Here is a 19,690-nt window from a genome sequence, read left to right as displayed (position 1 = left end):
CACACACGAATGGCGGAAACTACAGCGGTGTTGGGTTTTATGAAATTCACATGTCACTGCAAACATTCAAGTCGCACCGTGACCCCATTGCTTCATATGGCTGCCCAGCTACGTTGTGAAATTTGGTTACGACACGTGTCACGCCCAAAATCGCTATTAAGCCATAACCTGAGGGCCATGACCGTTACCCGAGAATCGCAGTCTGACCAGGTTGGTTTTTTTGTGATCCTGGGGCCACGGCACATGTAGGAATGGCGCTACGACCCCATAAATTTCTATGCTTGCGCGGCTACACTGCGATCCTTGGGCGCAACAGCTGTCGTGCACCTTGGGCTGGGTTCACATCACGTTTTTTGCCATCCATTTATCATATACAAAAACGTATACGTTACACGGGTGACATACAGTGGCTACATATATGTTAAACGGATGGCACAACGTGATATGGGCCCACCCCAAGATCGCCGTGTGGCTGGCTACATGACGACATAACAAAAAGCTACAGCTACATGGCGACGTGTCACGTGATTATTTTTTGTAATGGTGTTGTGCTGCGACTGCGATGTGATAGTCGCACAATAATCTGACTTGGATGGATTTTTTTCCGACTGTGGTGACACCATTGACTAACGTTACAAAAAAAAATTTGCACGGACCCTAGGGCTCATGCTAGATGGCGATCTTGGCTGTGACACCTGTCGTAGTGCAGCCATAGAACTCAATGGGGCTGCAGAGCGACTCAGAAGCTGCTGCCGTGATCCCAGGAGCAAAAAAATAATAAATTGGTGTCGTGGTCGCATCAACTTGCAACCTGCTCTGTGGCTGCACAGCAATCCTTAGTCGCCTGACAGCAGTTGTGGCCAAGATTGCCGTGTAGCCGCAGCCTTATAGGTAACATGACGCAAGTTGCACGAGAATTTGCTGTCATAGAACACAATGGAAGTTGCGTGCAACTGTGACTTTTCTGTAATTTGGTTCTGCCTTTACAGCCAAATCACGGCTCCGCGGCAGCGAGCTGAAGACAAGTCACATACATTTTTTTTCTGAGGTGTGCTGCCTCATAGGCCGAGACTACACAGCGACTTTGGGCACAACACACATTGCGCAACCGACGACCGGGCAGAACGGTTTTGCAGAGCGACTCAAAAAATGCTGCCACCCAAGAATTGCTGTTGCGTCGGATTTCTTTCGACTGTCGCAACCGCAGCATTTCATGTAGAACTTGTTGTGGCCAGTACCGCCGTCTAGTCCCAGCCTAGGGCCACATTCATACGGCGGCGGGACGGCCATGCTCGTGTTGTGGGCCGCAAACCGCTGACCCACAAAATATGGGCACAAGCCGTGTGCGCTCTGCATCAAGCTCTGGACCTATTCACAAGATGCGGCGAAAAATAGGACATGTTCTGTCTTTTGCAGTGTGGAAGTTTGGACCCCGAACCGTGTGATTCCGGATCCGTGCCTCCACACCGCAAAAGATAGAACATGCTCTATATTTCACTGCATGTTGTAGACCCATTGAAGTCAATGGCTCCGCACCTCAGCAGAGCGCACCTGGCCTGCGTCCACCTGGTCCGCAGTTTGCAGCCCACAACATGGCCACGTCCGTCCGCCCGTCCGTCGTGTGAATGCTGCCTAAAGGTGGCCGTATACATGGGACTGTACATTCGTCCTGGATTTTGCTGCTGGATTCACACTTGCGGTTTTTGGTGCAGTACCAAACAGAAGGCCGGATACAAGAGAGGAGACATATCCGTCCTTCCATTCTACTTCTCCTTCTTTTTGGGGTCTGCTCCTACCTGTAGCTAAAAAAAAAAACAAAGCATCAAAAAAAAAAACACTATATATGATTCCAGCCGTTTCGGGGCCCTGCAAAAAACAATAGAACACGTCCCATTCTTGTCTGTATTGCGGACAGGGATAGATCATTTCTAGAAGAGTCAAAAAAAAAAATGGTGGCATGCCCATTGGCGGGATCTGTGTTTTACGGATCCACAATTTGCGGACCGCAAAACAGATACGTCCGTGTGCATGAGCCCTAAAGGACATGTTCTGTCTTTTTGCAGAACGGACATACGGATCATCCACGTCCTTTCTGCAAAAAAAAAAAAAGAATAAGTCAGCAACTGGACCCATTGAAATTAATGAGTCCACAAAAAAAAACGATTTTTTTTTTTTACCAAAAACGAACTCGGTGGTGTGGATGAGGCCTAAGGCAAGGGTCAAATCGAAGGATGAAGGATGTAACACATGACAGGCGGATTAGACACACAGGGGGTCATTTATCAAACTGGTGAAAAGTAGAACTGGCTTAGTTGCCCCTAGCAACCAATCAGATTCCTCCTTTCATCTTGGACAGCTCCTTTGGAAAATGAAAGGTGGAATCTGATTGGTTGCTATTGACAACTAAGCCAGTTCTACTTTAAACCAGTTTAAAGGCAGTAATCCTCTATCTTTCAACGGAACGGAAAAACGGAAACGGAATGCATACGGAGTACATTACGTTTTTTTTGCGGAACCATTGAAATGAATGGTTCCGTATACGGACCGTATACGGAACGCCAAAAACGGCCAGTAAACGGGAAAAAAAAAACGGCAGTGCAGGAGGCCTAAGGCCTAGTTCACACGAACTTTTTTTTGCGGGTGTACGGGCCGTTTTTTTGTGTTCCGTATACGGTCTGTTGTTCCGTTGAAAGATAGAGCTTGTCCTATATTTGGCCGTAAATCACGGGTCGTGGCTCCATTCAAGTCAATGGGTCCGCAAAAAAAACGGAACACATACGGAAATGCATCCGTATGTCTTCCGTTTCCGTTCCGTTTTTTCTGAACCATCTATTGAAAATGTTATGGCCAGCCCAATTTTTTCTATGTAATTACTGTATACTGTACATGGCATACGGAAAAATGGAATGGAAAGGAAACGGAAACATAACGGAACTTAAAAAATGGAACAACGGATCCGTGAAAAACGGACCACAAAAAACTATAAAAGCCATACGTTCGTGTGCATGAGCCCTAAGGCTGGGGCTTACACAGCGATTTCGTCTGCCATACCCGTCATGGATCCCTGTGTCGCAGTGCAGCCATTGAACAACTCACCAGTTACCACGACCCCAGAATTGCATTATATATATTTTTTAAGGAATTACGCAATTAATATTGATAACGATATTCCCTTCCATCATGTGATTATCTCAGGACAGTTACTGCAAATATCTGCTCAATCCATAGGAATGAGGTGAGAGAAGAATGAGTCAGCAGATCCGAGGCCTCTAGGACCCAGCAGGAACACGGCTGACATAGGAAGTACATTGCGCCCTGTGAAATGTTGTGCAGACCTCTGCACCTACTGACAGTCTCCACTCTGTGCAGCGTCCGCCGGGCAGGTAGGTGGCTTCTTATGGAGGGAATACAGGGACCAAGCCAAACGTGTGCAAGGGCCTGACGTGTTTTATAGGTTACAGATTCTGCCTCGTTTCTAACATTGAATGGGAAAAGACACATTAAAAGGAGCTTTTTACTTTAAAAGGGGGTTGTGCAGGATTACTGCCTTTCAGAAACAGCGCTGCCAGGTTACGCAGGTTGCACAAAGTATTGCAGATCAGCTCCATTCAGTGAATGAGCGGAGCTGCAATGCCGCACACAACCCACGGGCAGGGGTGGCTCTGTTTTTGGAAGAAAGCAGCCATGTTGACGTAATCCTGAACAGTCCCTTTAACAAAGATCAGTAGGTAACATCAGGGGAGGCCCATTAACCTGCGACCACCACCGGTCCCTGGAAAAATGGTCTGTGCTTACCGGTAATGGCCCCTCTGGGCTTGTCAGACCTTTCCGTGTCCAGCGCGGTGTCAGGCTGGTCCCGTGCCAGGCTTTGAACTCAATAGATTTTCCGGTTTAGCTCAGTCTAGAAGATACCAGGTTACAGAACTGTTTAATGAGCACTGAAGGGGTTAAAGTTTTATTTTTATTTTTTTCCCCCCCAGAAGGGTCTCACGGACACCCAGCAATGTTATCTTCTACACTAGTATATAGAAAGTAAAAAAACGGTGTCACCCACCGTCCCTGTTGCTATTAAATTTTTTGCGGACCCATTGACTTCAATAGGTCTGTGATCCACATTTCGCCGCCAAGCGTAGGCGTTGTTCTCGTTGCAGTACGGACATATCGATGGGGTAAGGACACGGTTGATACATACGTATGTAAGTTCTGCAAAAATGGTTCATCCTTAGGGCTCATGCACATGACCGTGGTTTGGTTCCGCATCCGAGCCCCATTTTTTGCGGCACGGGTGCGGACCCATTCACTTCAATGGGGCCGCAAAACATGCAGACAGCACTCCGTGTGCTGTCCGCATCCGTTGCTCCGTTTCGTGGCCCCGCAAAAATTATGAGTCATGTCCTATTCTTGTCCGTTTTGCGGACAAGAATAGGCATTTCTGTAAAGGGCCATCCGTTCCGCAAATTGCGGAAGGCACACGGGCGACATCCGTGTTTTGTGGATCCGCAATTTGCAGACCGTAAAACGTGGCACGGTCGTGTGAACAAGCCCTTATTTTGTTGATCTGCAATTTGCAGATTGCATGAGGAATGACGCCTAAAAAATGACTATATACCCGCCTCTTTCCCCTGCGCTGTTCTCTGTGTCCCGCGGTCCGGTCCTCCTCCCGCTGTTTGTATGCAAGGCTGCCGCAGTCAATTACAGGTATACGGCATGTGACCGCTGCTGCCAATCAGTCCGCCAGAGTCACGAGCCGTATACCTGCACCTCACCAGTGCAGCCTTATATACAAACAGCGGGACGAAGTGGGGCTGGCGGCGCAGAGAATGGCGCTGGAGAAAAATAGGGTCAGCTTTGGATTTCGGCTGTGGATCCTGTGGCCCATTAGATTTTTCCATGTGGATTCTGTCTTTAACCTGCCCTTAGATACTGCTCTCTGACCACTCCCTGCTCGAGAGCGATCAGCGAGGAGTAATGGATGGCGTCCGGCACCTCCAATATTTTTTCGGAAAAAATGCTTGTGATTTGTGAAGTCTGCACATTCGCATCAGCTGAACGTTTGTTATTTCAGTAGAGCAGGGGAGATAAGCGGCTGCAAGATACAACTGGCGCCGATTATATCTGCAAAGATCGGACATGAAAAATCCATATCCTTGGTTCACAGTCCAGATGAGGAGCCATAAAAATGACGCCGTGGACACATCGGAAAATTCTTGGTCAGGTTTAGAAATCTACAAGGGTATTTGCACGTCGTGCGTATTACGCACAGATTTTTGCGCAGAAACTCCGCACTGTAATACAGCACCGGCTAAGTAGGCGGGAATTTCAAAATCTCATGTACACGGTGCAGAAGTGGACCTGCAGTTCGGCTTTAGAAATCCGCAGCATGTCAATTGGTTCATGTGGTTTTTTCATTGCCGACTTCTCCCTGTGAGATCTGGAGCAAATCCGCATCAAAATCTGCACATAACGTGGATTTCAGTGCTGATTTGCTGCAGAAACGAAGCGAAAACCGCATGAAAGTACGTGCGGAGAATCTGCATAACCTACACTGCCACGTGCGTGTACCCTTTAGGCTACCTGCACACGGGTGCGGGCTCGGTAAGGGCTCATGCACACAAACGTATTTGCTTTCCGTGTCCTTTTTTTTGCAGACAGTATGCGGAACCATTCATTTCAATGGGTCTGCAAAAAAAACGGAAGTGCATTCCGTTTCTGTATTTCCGTTCCGTAAAAAAATAGAACATGTCCTATTTTTGTCCGCATTACGGATAAGGATAGAACTGTTCTATTAGGGGCCAGTCGTGTGCATGAGCCCTAACAGACATTCTGCACAAATTTCCCTGCGCTGTTTCTGCACCAAATCCACACCAAAAAGCACATGTGTGAATTGCGGATTTGTTGAGATTTTGCCGCAGCTCTTACCCTTGCATTGAAAAAGGGTGAAATCCGCACAAAGAATTGACATGCCGAGAATTTCTAAATCTGCACGACAGGTAAATTTCTGAAAAAGCAAAGTGTGCATGAGGTTTGTGAAATCTCATACGCTTTGCAAAGGTCCGGCTTCTTCAAAAAGTGGCTATTATTATTATTAAAGCGCCATTCATTCCATAGCGCTGTACATATGATGAGCGGTGCACATACATAATGCAGACAATTGCACTAAGCATGAACAAGACGAGTTACAGACTGGTACAGAAGGAGAGAGGGCCCTGCCCGTGGGGGCTTACAATCTACATGGTATGGGAGAAGGACACAGTAGGTGCGGGTGAAGTTGGTCATGGCGGTATAGAGGCAGCGGGGTCACTGGTTGTAGGCTTGTCTGAAGAGGTGGGTTTTCAGGTTTCTATTGAAGGATTCCACTGTCGGTGAGAGTCTGATATGTTGGGGTAGAGAGTTCCAGAGAATGGGGGATACACGGGAGAAATCTTGGAGGCGATTGTGGGAAGAGGGGATAAGAGGAGAGGAGAGAAGGAGGTCTCGTGAGGATCGGAGAGTGCGTGTGGGGATGTATCGGGAAAGTAGCTCAGAGATGTAGGGAGGGGACAGGTTATGGACGGCCTTGTATGTATTTCTTAGTATTTTGAACTGACTTCACTGGGCAATGGGGAGCCAGTGAAGGGATTGGCAGAGAAGTAATAGGGTGAGAGGTGGATTAGTCGGGCAGCAGAGTTGAGGATAGATTGGAGGGGTGCGAGAGTGCTAGATGGGAGGCCACAGAGGAGGATGTTGCAGTAGTCTAGGCGGGAGATGATGAGGGCATGTACAAGCATTTTCGCAGACTCAAAGTTGTGGAAAGCACGGATGCGGGAGATGTTTTTGAGCTGGAGGCGGCAGGTGGTGGAAAGGGCTTGGATGTGTGGTCTGAAGGAGAGGACAGAATCCAAGGTCACTCCAAGGCAGCGGACTTGGTTGACCGGGGAGAGTGTGCAGCCATTGATCGTGATAGATAGGTCTGTTGGGGGGGTTGAGCAAGATGGGGGAAAGAGGATGAATTCTGTTTTATTCATGTTAAGTTTTAGAAAGCGGGAGGAGAAGAAGGAGGATATGGAAGATAGACATTGTGGGATTCTAGATAATAAGGTGGTGATGTCTGGACCAGAGAGGTAGTGTCGTCAGCGTAGGAGTGATACAGAAAGCCATGGGACTCTATGAGCTGTCCCAGGCCAAAAGTATAGATAGAGAAGAGCAGGGGTCCTAGGACAGAGCCTTGCGGGACACCAACAGAGAGGGAATGAGACGAGGAGGTGGTGTGAGAGTGGGAGACTATCTTTATTTTCTTAGTGCAGGTTAAAATCCAATAACAGCATCTACGCGTTTCGGACCCCTGTGGTTAGGTCCTTATTCATGACTAAGCGGCATTCATACTTGTAAACCTAAATACCACACTGCAGCCAACGTGCATGCAGGTGAAAGGTTACAATCGAGTGAGACAAGATACACATGTAATCAAAAAGTTATAAAACAAGAAAATAAAATCCATAGTAACGAATAGTGTAAGATCAAGTCATGTCTTCGGCTTAAAGGGGATGTCTCACTTCAGCAAATGGCATTTATCATGTAGAAAAAGTTAATACAAGGCACTTACTAATGTATTGTGATTCTCCATATTGCTTCATTTTCTGACTGGATTCATTTTTTCATCACATTATGCACTGCTCGTTTCCATGGTTACGACCATCCTGCAATCCATCAGTGGTGGTCGTGCTTGCACACTATAGGAAAAAGCACTGGCGCCTCTGGTGGTCAGGCCCGTGGGGGTAGGCGCAGGCCAGTGCTTTTTCCTATAGTGAGCAAGCACGGCAACCAATAGATGGTTCCGCAAAAACAGAACGGATACGGAAAACATACAGAGTATGTGTTCCGTTTTGTTTTTTTTGCGGACCCATTGACTTGAATGGAGCCACGGAACTTGATTTGCGAACAATAATAGGACATGTTCTATCTTTCAACGGAACGGAAATATGGAAACGGAATGCATACGGAGTACATTAGTTTTTTTTTTTTGCGGAACCATTAAAATGAATGGTTCCGTATACAGACCATATAGGGAACACAAAAAACGGTCCGTAAATGGGGAAAAAAACGGTCGTTTGCAGGAGGCCTTACACTGGGGACAGATAGGGAAACTAGCGCATGTGCAGTCCGTCCCCAGGGTAAGTGAATGGAGGCCGCTGATAGATGGAACTCTCCATCAGTCGCCATGTTTCCAGTGCAGTGCCGGCACGCAGTTCAGGGGACCTGCCTATAAACATAAATTATTCAGTGCCTATAGTTTAATACATGCATGTGATGTGACCAGCACATGTACAGCTTGTAATATAAATCCGCCAACCCCTTTAATCTTTTCACTTGTGCGGTGGCGCACAGAGACTCTCCATGTGCTGCAGTATAACGCCTCTGTACGAGACCATATTCCAGGCTGCAGGCAATGCAGAATACGTAATCGACATGGGATGGAACACACCATAGTTTAATTTCTTACAGATTTCGCCCTAAAGGGGCTGGCTCTCCACGGATCTGACACTGGTGGTAAGTCCTATAATGAACAGCTCATTGCTAGAACAGAGTGGCGCCGGTGCTACCAGTCTGTGCCACGTCTGTGCAGCCACATCTATAATGGCCACCCGAAGGAAGCTGAGCTTGGCCTACTGCTTTGTTCTAGAGATCACTGAAGGTCGCAACGGTGGGATCCCTGACGATCAGACAATGGTAGTTGGTAGCCTCCGGCGCTCCAACGCTTGTAAAACTAAAACTCTCAGCATGCTCCGTTCACTTACATGGGAGTTCTGAGAACAGCCAAGCAAATGTGCATGCTGGGAGTTGTAGTTTGACAACAGCTGGCGTGCCGGAGATTGCAGACTCCTAGAGACAAGGCACCAGTGTTTGGGTTGAGTCTACGCATTTAAACCTCCATTAAAAATCTGAGATGTACGGATGTACAGTACAGGCCATAGAATCCGCCATGTTCCTGATCTGTACGGATCCATAATCCAGACCTATAGATGAGGCCCTGGGCTGTGTTCACATTCATTGTTTGCACGTCTTGTGTTTTATATAGCTTTATGTGATTTTTATTTTTATTTTTTATGTGCAGTTTGTTAGTTAGATTATAGGTCAGTAATACCTGCACTTGCTTTTGTCCTATAGTCATTCTGGAAAGACGTATCCAGTTTCTTAGGATGTTTTGTTTGAATTGCACAATCCACGACTCGGTGTTCTCAAATAAACCGGAGTAAAGGTGACGGCAAACTCTGCGCCCTGCAGATTACAACCCATGGGTGTTAGTTACCTTCAGATCGATGTATTTAAGGCTGGGCTCACACCAGGAGAGCCGGATAAGATAATGATATGGATGAAATGTGCTTTACTAAGGCCATATTTGATGTTTTATTTTATTTTTTAGTGGTGAGGGATTTTATAATGGGCTGCAAATTTCCACAATATTTATAATACCGTGTATACAAAACTACATGAAGATGTTGCCCCTGGTCGAATTCTAACCCAGTGCTGGGATACCTCATGCAGGGTCTCACGTTAGACATGTTCACTCTAATTAACCATTTGCATTAAAGGGATTGTCTTACAATGACCAACCCTGTCCACAGGCCTCATTAAGGTGTAAAGACATCATAAAGGGGTGTCTGGCAGTCGTCAGATTCCCCTGGCAAAATCAGCCGAACCTGCACTGATCAGCTAATTGCCCTCCCATGTGAAAGGTGTGGTCTCTAATAAGACAACTCCCCCATCTTGTTTTGTGATGGGGAAATTTTTTTTGGGGCAGAACCAGTAGTGCCCAATACCAGTGCCAGAATGTCCCCATTACCGGACCAAGACAGCGGTTGCCCTCATTAACACTCCCACCCAAATAGCTAGTTCCCCATTACCAGCACCATCCAAAGAGTTCACCCAATAACTATTGCCAGACAAAGGGTTCCCCATTACTGGCTCTAGCCCAAGAGTTCTCCTTTACCATCGCTCTCCCAAGAGTTTCCCCATTACCAGTGTCGGCCAAAAAGATCAGCCATTACCAACCAAAAGAGTTTCCCCCATTATCATTGCTCTCCCAAGAGTTCCCCATCTCCAGCGCTAGCCATATAGTTCCAAGCACCATCCTAAAAGTCATCCATTTTCAGCTTTATCCAAAGAATTCCCCCCCATTGTCAGTGTCGGGCCAAAGAGTTTTCCCATTGTCAGTGTCGGGCCAAAGAGTTTTCCCATTGTCAGTGTCGGGCCAAAGAGTTTTCCCATTGTCATTGTCGGGCCAAAGAGTTTTCCCATTGTCAGTGTCGGGCCAAAGAGTTTTCCCATTGTCAGTGTCGGGCCAAAGAGTTTTCCCATTGTCAGTGTCGGGCCAAAGAGTTTTCCCATTGTCAGTGTCGGGCCAAAGAGTTTTCCCATTGTCAGTGTCGGGCCAAAGAGTTTTCCCATTGTCAGTGTCGGGCCAAAGAGTTTTCCCATTGTCAGTGTCGGGCCAAAGAGTTTTCCCATTGTCAGTGTCGGGCCAAAGAGTTTTCCCATTGTCAGTGTCGGGCCAAAGAGTTTTCCCATTGTCAGTGTCGGGCCAAAGAGTTTTCCCATTGTCAGTGTCGGGCCAAAGAGTTTTCCCATTGTCAGTGTCGGGCCAAAGAGTTTTCCCATTGTCAGTGTCGGGCCAAAGAGTTTTCCCATTGTCAGTGTCGGGCCAAAGAGTTTTCCCATTGTCAGTGTCGGGCCAAAGAGTTTTCCCATTGTCAGTGTCGGGCCAAAGAGTTTTCCCATTGTCAGTGTCGGGCCAAAGAGTTTTCCCATTGTCAGTGTCGGGCCAAAGAGTTTTCCCATTGTCAGTGTCGGGCCAAAGAGTTTTCCCATTGTCAGTGTCGGGCCAAAGAGTTTTCCCATTGTCAGTGTCGGGCCAAAGAGTTTTCCCATTGTCAGTGTCGGGCCAAAGAGTTTTCCCATTGTCAGTGTCGGGCCAAAGAGTTTTCCCATTGTCAGTGTCGGGCCAAAGAGTTTTCCCATTGTCAGTGTCGGGCCAAAGAGTTTTCCCATTGTCAGTGTCGGGCCAAAGAGTTTTCCCATTGTCAGTGTCGGGCCAAAGAGTTTTCCCATTGTCAGTGTCGGGCCAAAGAGTTTTCCCATTGTCAGTGTCGGGCCAAAGAGTTTTCCCATTGTCAGTGTCGGGCCAAAGAGTTTTCCCATTGTCAGTGTCGGGCCAAAGAGTTTTCCCATTGTCAGTGTCGGGCCAAAGAGTTCTCCATCTTCACTGCCAACCGTATAGTTCCCTATTACCAACACCATCCAAAAAGTTCCCCCAATTGCCAGTGCCAGAAAAAGAGTCCCCCATTTACCACTACCAGCCAAAGAGTTCCCCCATTACCAGTGCTAGCCAACAAGTTCCCCCCTTAACAGTGTCAGCCAAAAAATTTCCATAATTACCAGTGCCAGTAAAAATAAATTCCCCCAATTACCAGTGCCGGACAAAACTATTCTCCCAATTACCAATGCCAGCCAAAGGGTTCGCCCATCATCAGTGCTGTCCAAAGAGTTGAATTGGACCCTCCATACTCTAGACATGTGTTCATGGATGCCACCAGTGCTCTTCATACCTAAACTGTGGTCTCCTTTTAAGCCTCTATCTCAGCCTGAGGAAGGTATCTGCTGAAACTCTGCTCCTGGTGATGGCCTACGTTCAACCGAAGTTTGGATTTGTTTGTTTTCCCTGTAATACTTTACTGTCACCTTTGCCTTGCACATCAGGTGCTGTTCTTGCTTTTGTACTATATATTAATTATTGTCTCTTCATACCCCCGAACAGTGTTCACGATGTCCTCAGCTCCAATTCTGTTAGCAAGGTTGGTGGCCTCTGCGCACTCTGTGGCTGATAAAGCCGGGAAAATCGTCAGGAATGTCATGAGCGGCGGAGATTTGGGCATAGTCGAAAAGGTAAATGTGTAAGGGCTGTATTACACCAACAGATTATCTGTCCAATCAGACCAATAGTTGGTGTGTGTATATAACAATAGATCTGTGTGTGTAACCGGCCATCTGACCAGATTGCTCAGAAAATCTGTCAGCTTTTTACTGTGTTCTAGAAAGTAGGATGATGCTTACATAACGGAACATAGAGTGCTTTACAACCACTATTATATATATATGCAGTGCAACATGCTGACCCTCCATTGATCCTATTGTCAGGACTGGGCAGCAGTCTATGGAAACCATCAAATAACCCTAAACGAACATCCTCAGTTGTTCTGGGGAGGCTGTCAATGAATGGCTTTTTTGGGGTTAATTACTCTTGTTTTCCCTGTGTACATATAGAACTAATGTACATGTAACAATGTTCAATAGTGATACGAATCCCACATGATAGATGTATGTATGTACACAGTGACTGCACCAGCAGAATAGTGAGTGCAGCTCTGGAGTATAATACAGGATGTAACTCAGGATCAGTACAGGATAAGTAATAATATGTATGTACACAGTGACTCCATTTACATGGTAGATTATACACAGTAAAATGAGGAGATGTCCCTTTAGGGCAGCACTTATGTACACTAACAAACAAAAAAATCTCACACCAAGAAGGAGTTATTGGAATGAAGCTTTCTATGTGTGACTGTAATGATGATAAATGGAAGTGATTACAATATTAGAAGTAAAGAGAAGTTTATTGGATAAAACTGTACACTTGAAAGGAGGCTCTAGGATGAGATACAGATCTCTGATGAGATACAGCCTCTAGCCTGGATACAAGATGAGATACGGCCTCTAGGCTGGATACAAGATGAGATACAACCTCTAGCCTGGATACAAGATGAGATACGGCCTCTAGCCTGGATACAAGATGAGATACGGCCTCTAGCCGGGATACAAGATGAGATACGGTCTCTAGCCTGGATACAAGATGAGATACGGCCTCTAGCCTGGATACAAGATGAGATACGGCCTCTAGCCTGGGTACAAGATGAGATACGGCCTCTAGCCTGGGTACAAGATGAGATACGGCCTCTAGCCTGGGTACAAGATGAGATACGGCCTCTAGCCTGGGTACAAGATGAGATACGGCCTCTAGCCTGGGTACAAGATGAGATACGGCCTCTAGCCTGGGTACAAGATGAGATACGGCCTCTAGCCTGGGTACAAGATGAGATACGGCCTCTAGCCTGGATACAAGATGAGATACGGCCTCTAGCCTGGGTACAAGATGAGATATAGCTGGGCATGGGGGTACACAGTTTCTGTATTGTAACCTACAGCACATTTGTCCACAGATGTCACAGCTGGGCCTGTAAATGCTGGATTGGTGAAAAATCTGGTGACCGAGCAGCCAAGGAAGTGTAGTAATCTGGAGGAGACATTCCTGGGAAACCCTTGCTGTGTGAAAGCTGTTTTACGCCCTCTTGTGGCCAGACCCAGTATCTCATCAGACCACACCTGTAATCATTTACATATCTGCCTGAGCCATAACGGCATATTGAGTTTTGCAGCAACACAATATTTCTATCTTGGTGCGGTATTTCTTTTTGTCAGTGAGTGTGTATATGCCGGATTATAGGAGCTGCTGCAAATGGTTGCTCTTGTTCTGGAGGACCTGGTGCGACGGTGTATTAAAGTGCAGCCCTGGGATAGAAGGAGTGGACTTTTCTTTGCACTGATATAACTGATGGCTCTCATATCTCTGTGTTTCAGACTGGTGCCAACGACCTCCAGACGGCAGCAGATTGCCTGGCACAGCAAAGTATCTGCGCCTCTCTGGCAAGAAGGTTCCCAGGGTTAACCATCATAGGAGAAGAGGTGAGGCCACTTTCTGGACCGATGTCCATACTACTCTGCACTCCCAGACATCAGGCTCCCTCCATAATGCTTGTAGATTTGGATAGATAGACTTGGCTCTCCTCTAGATTGTTTGGGGAGAACTCTGGACGGGTCATGGCCGTCTTATAGTATTGGTTTGTGCAGGCTGTGTTCAACTGTAGAACATAAAAACGGCGCACCATAGGGTGATAACGTTTGGATAAAGTAATAAAAATGTCTCCAAAAATAGAGGCTTACTCTGATGTAATAAAATCTGAGACTCTTAGCCAATATATTTTGATCAAAACACATCTGTGCCCACCTACCCATTCTTTACATGAATGTAGCCAGCGAGATCCGCATATTTATAAATTACATCGTGCAGGAGTTTTTATCTCTGTTTATCTTTTTTCAGTGATTTTTGTTTATTATGTACTATATGCTTGAGGGAGTGGCACCTTCAAGGGTGAATGCGCTCCTGTTTTATCTGGGGAGTAGCATTCCTGTGCACTTTTGTCCTTCCTATCAAACAAGCCGCCTTGATTAGGTGGTACATATAGGTGTGTCTGCTCCTCCGCTCATCGGCTGCTGGATGCACATGGTGACTAGGAGCAGCACACCATACAGGTGAAACTCGAAAAATTAGAATATCGTGCAAAGTTCATTCATTTTTTTTTTTTTTTTAAACCCCAGAAAGGTATATCAGACGCTGTTTTGATAACAGCGTCTGATATACCTGCGACCTGGTCCTCTGGTGGTCCCTTTTGTTTGGATCGACCACCAGAGGACACAGGCAGCTCAGTAATAAGTAGCACCAAACACCACTACACTACACCCCCCCCCCCGTCACTTATTAACCCCTGATCACCCCATATAGACTCCCTGATCACCCCCCTGTCATTGATAACCGCCCTGTAAGGCTCCATTCAGACGTCCGTATGTGTTTTGCGGATCCGCGGATCCGCAAAACACGGACACCGGCAATGTGCTTTCCGCATTTTGCGGATCCACACATTGCCAGAACTATATAGAAAATGCCTTTTCTTGTCCCAAATTGCGGACAAGAATAGGACATGTTCTATAGGCTCTACAAAAAACGCAGTGTTCGCCCGATCAGGCCTGATCTTGTGCGCACACTTGCGTTCAGTCCGCTCCACCGCAGTGACAGAAATGTTTTTTTTTTTTCTGATCACTGCAAAAACACTGTAAAATCGCTGCAGCGCTATAAAGATCACTTTTGAGGGGCATGGCGAGTTCATAGAAGATTTTTTTTTTTTTTTGCCACAAGTTAGCGGAAATTGATTTTTATTTTATTTATTTTTCTTACAAAGTCTCATATTCCACTAACTTGTGACAAAAAATAAAATCTTACATGAACTCGCCATGCCCCTCACGGAATCCAAATGCGTAAAAATGACCTGTGAAATCCTAAAGGTGCTCATTGGAATTTGGGCCCCTTTGCGCATCTTGGCTGTAAAAAAGTGTCACACATGTGGTATCGCCGTACTCAGAAGAAGTAGGGCAATGTGTTTTGGGGTGTATTTTTACATATACCCATGCTGGGTGAGAGAAATATCTCTGTAAATTGACAACTTTGTATAAAAAAATGGAAAAAGTTGTCATTTACAGAGATATTTCTCACACACAGTATGGGTATATGTAAAAAGACACCCCAAAACACATTGCCCTACTTCTGAGTACGGCGATACCACATGTGTGACACTTTTTTTTTTTGCAGCCAAGATGCGCAAAGGGGCCCAAATTCCAATGAGTACCTTTTTAGGAGGGAATTTTTAGACATTTGGATTCCAGACTTCTCACGCTTTAGGGCCCCTAAAATGCCAGGGCAGTATAAATACCCCAAAGTGACCCCATTTTGGAAAGAAGACACCCCAAGGTATTCTGTGAGGGGCATGGCGAGTTCATGTAAAATTTTATTTTTTGTAACAAGTTAGTGGAATATGAGACTTTGTAAGAAAAAACAAACAAAAAAAAACATTTTCCGCTAACTTTTGCAAAAAAAAAAAAAAAACTTCTATGAACTCGCCATGCCCCTCACGGAATACCTTGGGGTGTCTCCTTTCCAAAATGGGGTCACTTGTGGGGTATTTATACTGCCCTGGCATTTTAGGGGCCCTAAAGCATGAGAAGTAGTTTGGAATCCAAATGCGCAAAAAATGTCCTGTGAAATCCTAAAGGTACTCATTGGAATTTGGGCCCCTTTGTGCACCTAGGCTGCAAAAAAGTGTCACACATGTGGTATCGCCGTACTCAGAAGAAGTAGGGCAATGTGTTTTGGGGTGTCTTTTTACATATACCCATACTGTGTGTGAGAAATATCTCTGTAAATGACAACTTTAAAAAAAAAAAATTTATACAAAGTTGTCAATTTACAGAGATATTTCTCTCACACACAGTATGGGTATATGTAAAAATACACCCCAAAACACATTGCCCTACTTCTTCTGAGTACGGCGATACCACGTGTGACACTTTTTTGCAGCCTAGGTGCGTAAAGGGGCCGAAAGTCCAACGAGTACCTTTAGGCTTTACAGGGTTACTCACAATTTAGCCCCGCCCAAAATGCCAGTAAATACACCCCACAAATGACCCCATTTCGGAAAGTAGACACCCCAAGGTATTCACTGAGGGGCATAGTGAGTCCGTGGGAGATTTAATTTTTTTTTTGCCAGAAGTTAGCAGAAATGGAAACTTTATTATTATTTTTTTTTCCTCAAAGTGTCATTTTCCGCTAACTTGTGAAAAAAAATTAAATCATACATGAACTCACCATGCCCCTCCGCGAATACTTTGGGGTGTCTTCTTTCCAAAATGGAGTCATTTGGGGGGTATTTATACTATCCTGGCAAATCCATGGCAAAACTTCCATATCCGAATGTGGCCTTAGTCTCTGTTCACATTGCTTTCTGGGTTCCGTTTGTATCCTCTATTGACAGCTCCATCACCTTTGATGGCAAGAGTAATGCAGCACGCAGCGGTATTCCGAAACCTCAGTGTAAATCCACAGGACGCCATTTTTAGTCAGTGGATCTGATCAAATTGATGAAATTCGCAGATAAAACTGGAATATCGAGGCCCAAAATATTGCATCGATCAGGTAGCTACCACAAAGATCAGAGATCCTGATATATACAAAAGCCTCCGCTGTTGCATTTCTTTTTGCTGTTCAGGATTTGCCCGCCTCTGCAGAAGTACCTGAGGATCTGATCGAGACAGGACAGTCAGAAGAAATACTGAAGACCGTGTTTCCATCACAGTATAGCGACATCAAAGAAGAAGAGGTAACCCTCACCCCTGTGGTCATCACCTCCACTACAGGTTTATACATGAGACATCCCCTTTTTAAAACACGGCTCTCGGGGCAATCGGCTAATTCCCTGGGGCTCGCTCTTGGCAGCCCCAGAAAGAGCTGATTATTCTTGGGCAAGCCACGGTCAAACAGATATTTTCCGTGCAGTAGCCACAGAGCAGCTCTCCATTGTGGCTCATAGATGGGGACTAAAGCGGGACTTCCTACCTCTGTTATGTCCATATACCTTAACCCCTTCCCGACTGCCGGCTGGGTATATACGTCCTATCTGCACATGCCCCGTGCAGATGGCACGTACATAAACGTTCAGGGAGCGCTGAGCCGCTTCCTCTGTTAGTCCCGGCAGTCATGTCTGGGGCAGGAGCAGAGCTGCAGGGTCAGCTCTGCCTGTGTGTCATGCCCCCACAGGGGGCTGTTTACCCCTATAACTGGGGCTCCTGTGAAAAAAAAAAAAAAAAAAAGTGTCCTTTTAATGAACTCCTGGGGGACATATTATGTGCCAAAAATAAATTAAAATATAAGTAAAAAAATAAAAATAAAAATTTTAAAATGCAGTCGCTAACAGAAACCATCACCATAGTCGCCCAATAGGCTCAATCCTATACATGTTACATATGAAAACGATTGTCACAAAAAAGGGAACCCATTGCAATAATTAGATTTTGTGTTTTAATATTTAAGAAATAAAGTTATAATTAAAAAAAATTACTTTTTAATAATAACGTTTTTCCTCCAAATTAAACCTAAAAAAAGGAAAAAAATCTTCTAATCTTCTAATAAAAAGTCCTAAGTATCAATTAAAAAAATAATTAGCAAAAAAGATTTTATTAATCAAACAAATAAAAAATCTACGGTCACTAAAACACCAGATACAAAAATTTGCCTGGACATTCAGGCCTTTTTTAGGCCCGGTCATGAAAGGTTTAATAAGGCACATGGACAGGGGTTGTCTTTATGAGACATCACTTACAGTAAAGGGGTATTCCTATCTGGGACATTGATGGCACATCACTAGAGTATGCCATCAATGTCAGATAGCTGCAGGTCTTTTCTCCCGAACTGGGGCACCCTCCTCTCATCGCTTCTGGACTTCCCAAAATAGCCGAGCATGCTCTGTTGGCTATTTTTGGAACTCCCATAGTGGTGAATGGAGAGGTGGCTGCACTTTTGCGGTGTGCTCTCCATTCGCTGCTATGGAACTACCGAAAATAGCTGAGCGCATACGCTTGGCTGTTTGTGGAACTCCTATAGTGATGAATGGAGAGGTGGCTGCGCATGCGCAGTGTGCTCTACTTAAAGGGGTTCTGCAGTTTGTTGAAACTGATGATCTATCCTCCATTCAAGTGAACAGAGCTTAGCCGCGCCCAGGCCAGTTGATACAAGTCGTGACGGCACTGGGCCTGCGGTAAACGGTGAGAAGGCCGCGGTGCTTCTGGAGCGCCGCTGCCTTCTCAAACAGCTGATTGGCGGGGGTCCCGGGTGTCGGACCCCCACCGACCAGATGCTGATGACCTATCCAGAGGATAGATCATCCGTTTAAACAAACTGCAGAACCCCTTTAACTTTAGGGTCCCCCTTCTCTAAATAGGTCCATGTCCCGCCTCTGGGACCTGCTGCTATGTGACATTGACGGCAGCAATATGCTATCAGTGTCCCAGATGGGCCAACCCCTTTAAATTAAAGGGGTTTTCCTAGATACTTTAAAAATTGTCTGACAGCAGGAGACGTATGAAATAAAAAAAAACCTCACTCACGTGTTAAATATCCTAATGCTCCGGCACGTGGCGTTCTGGTTCCTGCTGCTCTGATCGCCAGTAGTTGGCTGCAGTGGTCATCTGAAGGACAAAGGGCACGTGACGGCTGCAGGCCCAGTGGTGTTTAAAGCAGCAGGAACTAGAACTCTACGTGCGGGAGCATTAGGGTGTTCAACACAAGAGGGAGGGTTTTTTCTTAGTTTCATACGACATATGAAATAGGAATCGAACACTTTGGATGGGACGTCAGTATCTGATCGGTGGGGTTCAGACCCCCCATACTCTCACTGTAGGAAGGGGCCTCCCATGAGCTGTCTCTATGACGCCATGTCCATCAAACACATGGCCTTTGTGCAGTTAAGTCCAATTCAAGTGAATAGGGCTGAGCTGCAGTACCAAGCACAGCCACTATACAATGTACAGCGCTGTGCTTGGGGTAGTATGAGAAGGCTGGAGCGCTAGTCTGAGCTAATGTCGGGAAGCGGACGACCACCAATACCAATGACCTGTCTTGAGGTTAGATCTGCAGTATTTAGACAGCATGTGTCAGCAGGATCAATCCTATTAAACCAGGCGTACTGCATGTTGGGGCTGATCCTGCTGAATCAAACCATAACTTATTTATAGTGTATGTGACACTGTTCCCAAGACATTTTATGGGGGAGATTTATCAGAACCGGTGTAAAGGAAAACTGACTTTTAGTTGTCCATAGAAACCAATCAGATTCTACATTTCATTTTCCTAAGTAGCTTTTAAAAATATAAGATGGAATCTGATTGCTTGTTCGGTACAACTAGGCCAATTTTTCTTTACACCAGTTTTGCAAAT

General features: G+C 45.8%; 1 protein-coding gene across 2 annotated transcripts in view; it reads left to right on the top strand.

Annotated features, from left to right (window-relative positions):
• The window catches only part of BPNT1 (3'(2'), 5'-bisphosphate nucleotidase 1), a 38,965-nt gene that overhangs the window by 409 nt on the left and 18,866 nt on the right, over positions 1–19,690 (top strand). Inside the window, exons 2-5 of one of the 2 annotated variants that reach the window (XM_040430456.1) lie at positions 3,229–3,383; positions 11,792–11,919; positions 13,672–13,776; positions 16,968–17,078. In XM_040430456.1, coding sequence (XP_040286390.1) covers positions 3,323–3,383; positions 11,792–11,919; positions 13,672–13,776; positions 16,968–17,078 — 405 coding nt within the window. In that variant the 5' untranslated portion in view covers positions 3,229–3,322. Of the gene's footprint in view, positions 1–3,228; positions 3,384–9,214; positions 9,236–11,791; positions 11,920–13,671; positions 13,777–16,967; positions 17,079–19,690 lie in introns of those variants that run through there. The other variant, XM_040430457.1, reaches the window with a different exon arrangement.

Source organism: Bufo bufo, chromosome 4 (assembly GCF_905171765.1).
Source record: "Bufo bufo chromosome 4, aBufBuf1.1, whole genome shotgun sequence".
NCBI classification, from domain to species: Eukaryota; Metazoa; Chordata; class Amphibia; order Anura; family Bufonidae; genus Bufo; species Bufo bufo.
The sequence above is the reverse complement of the archived record's forward strand: the minus strand, read 5'-3'. Positions and strand labels throughout refer to the sequence as shown.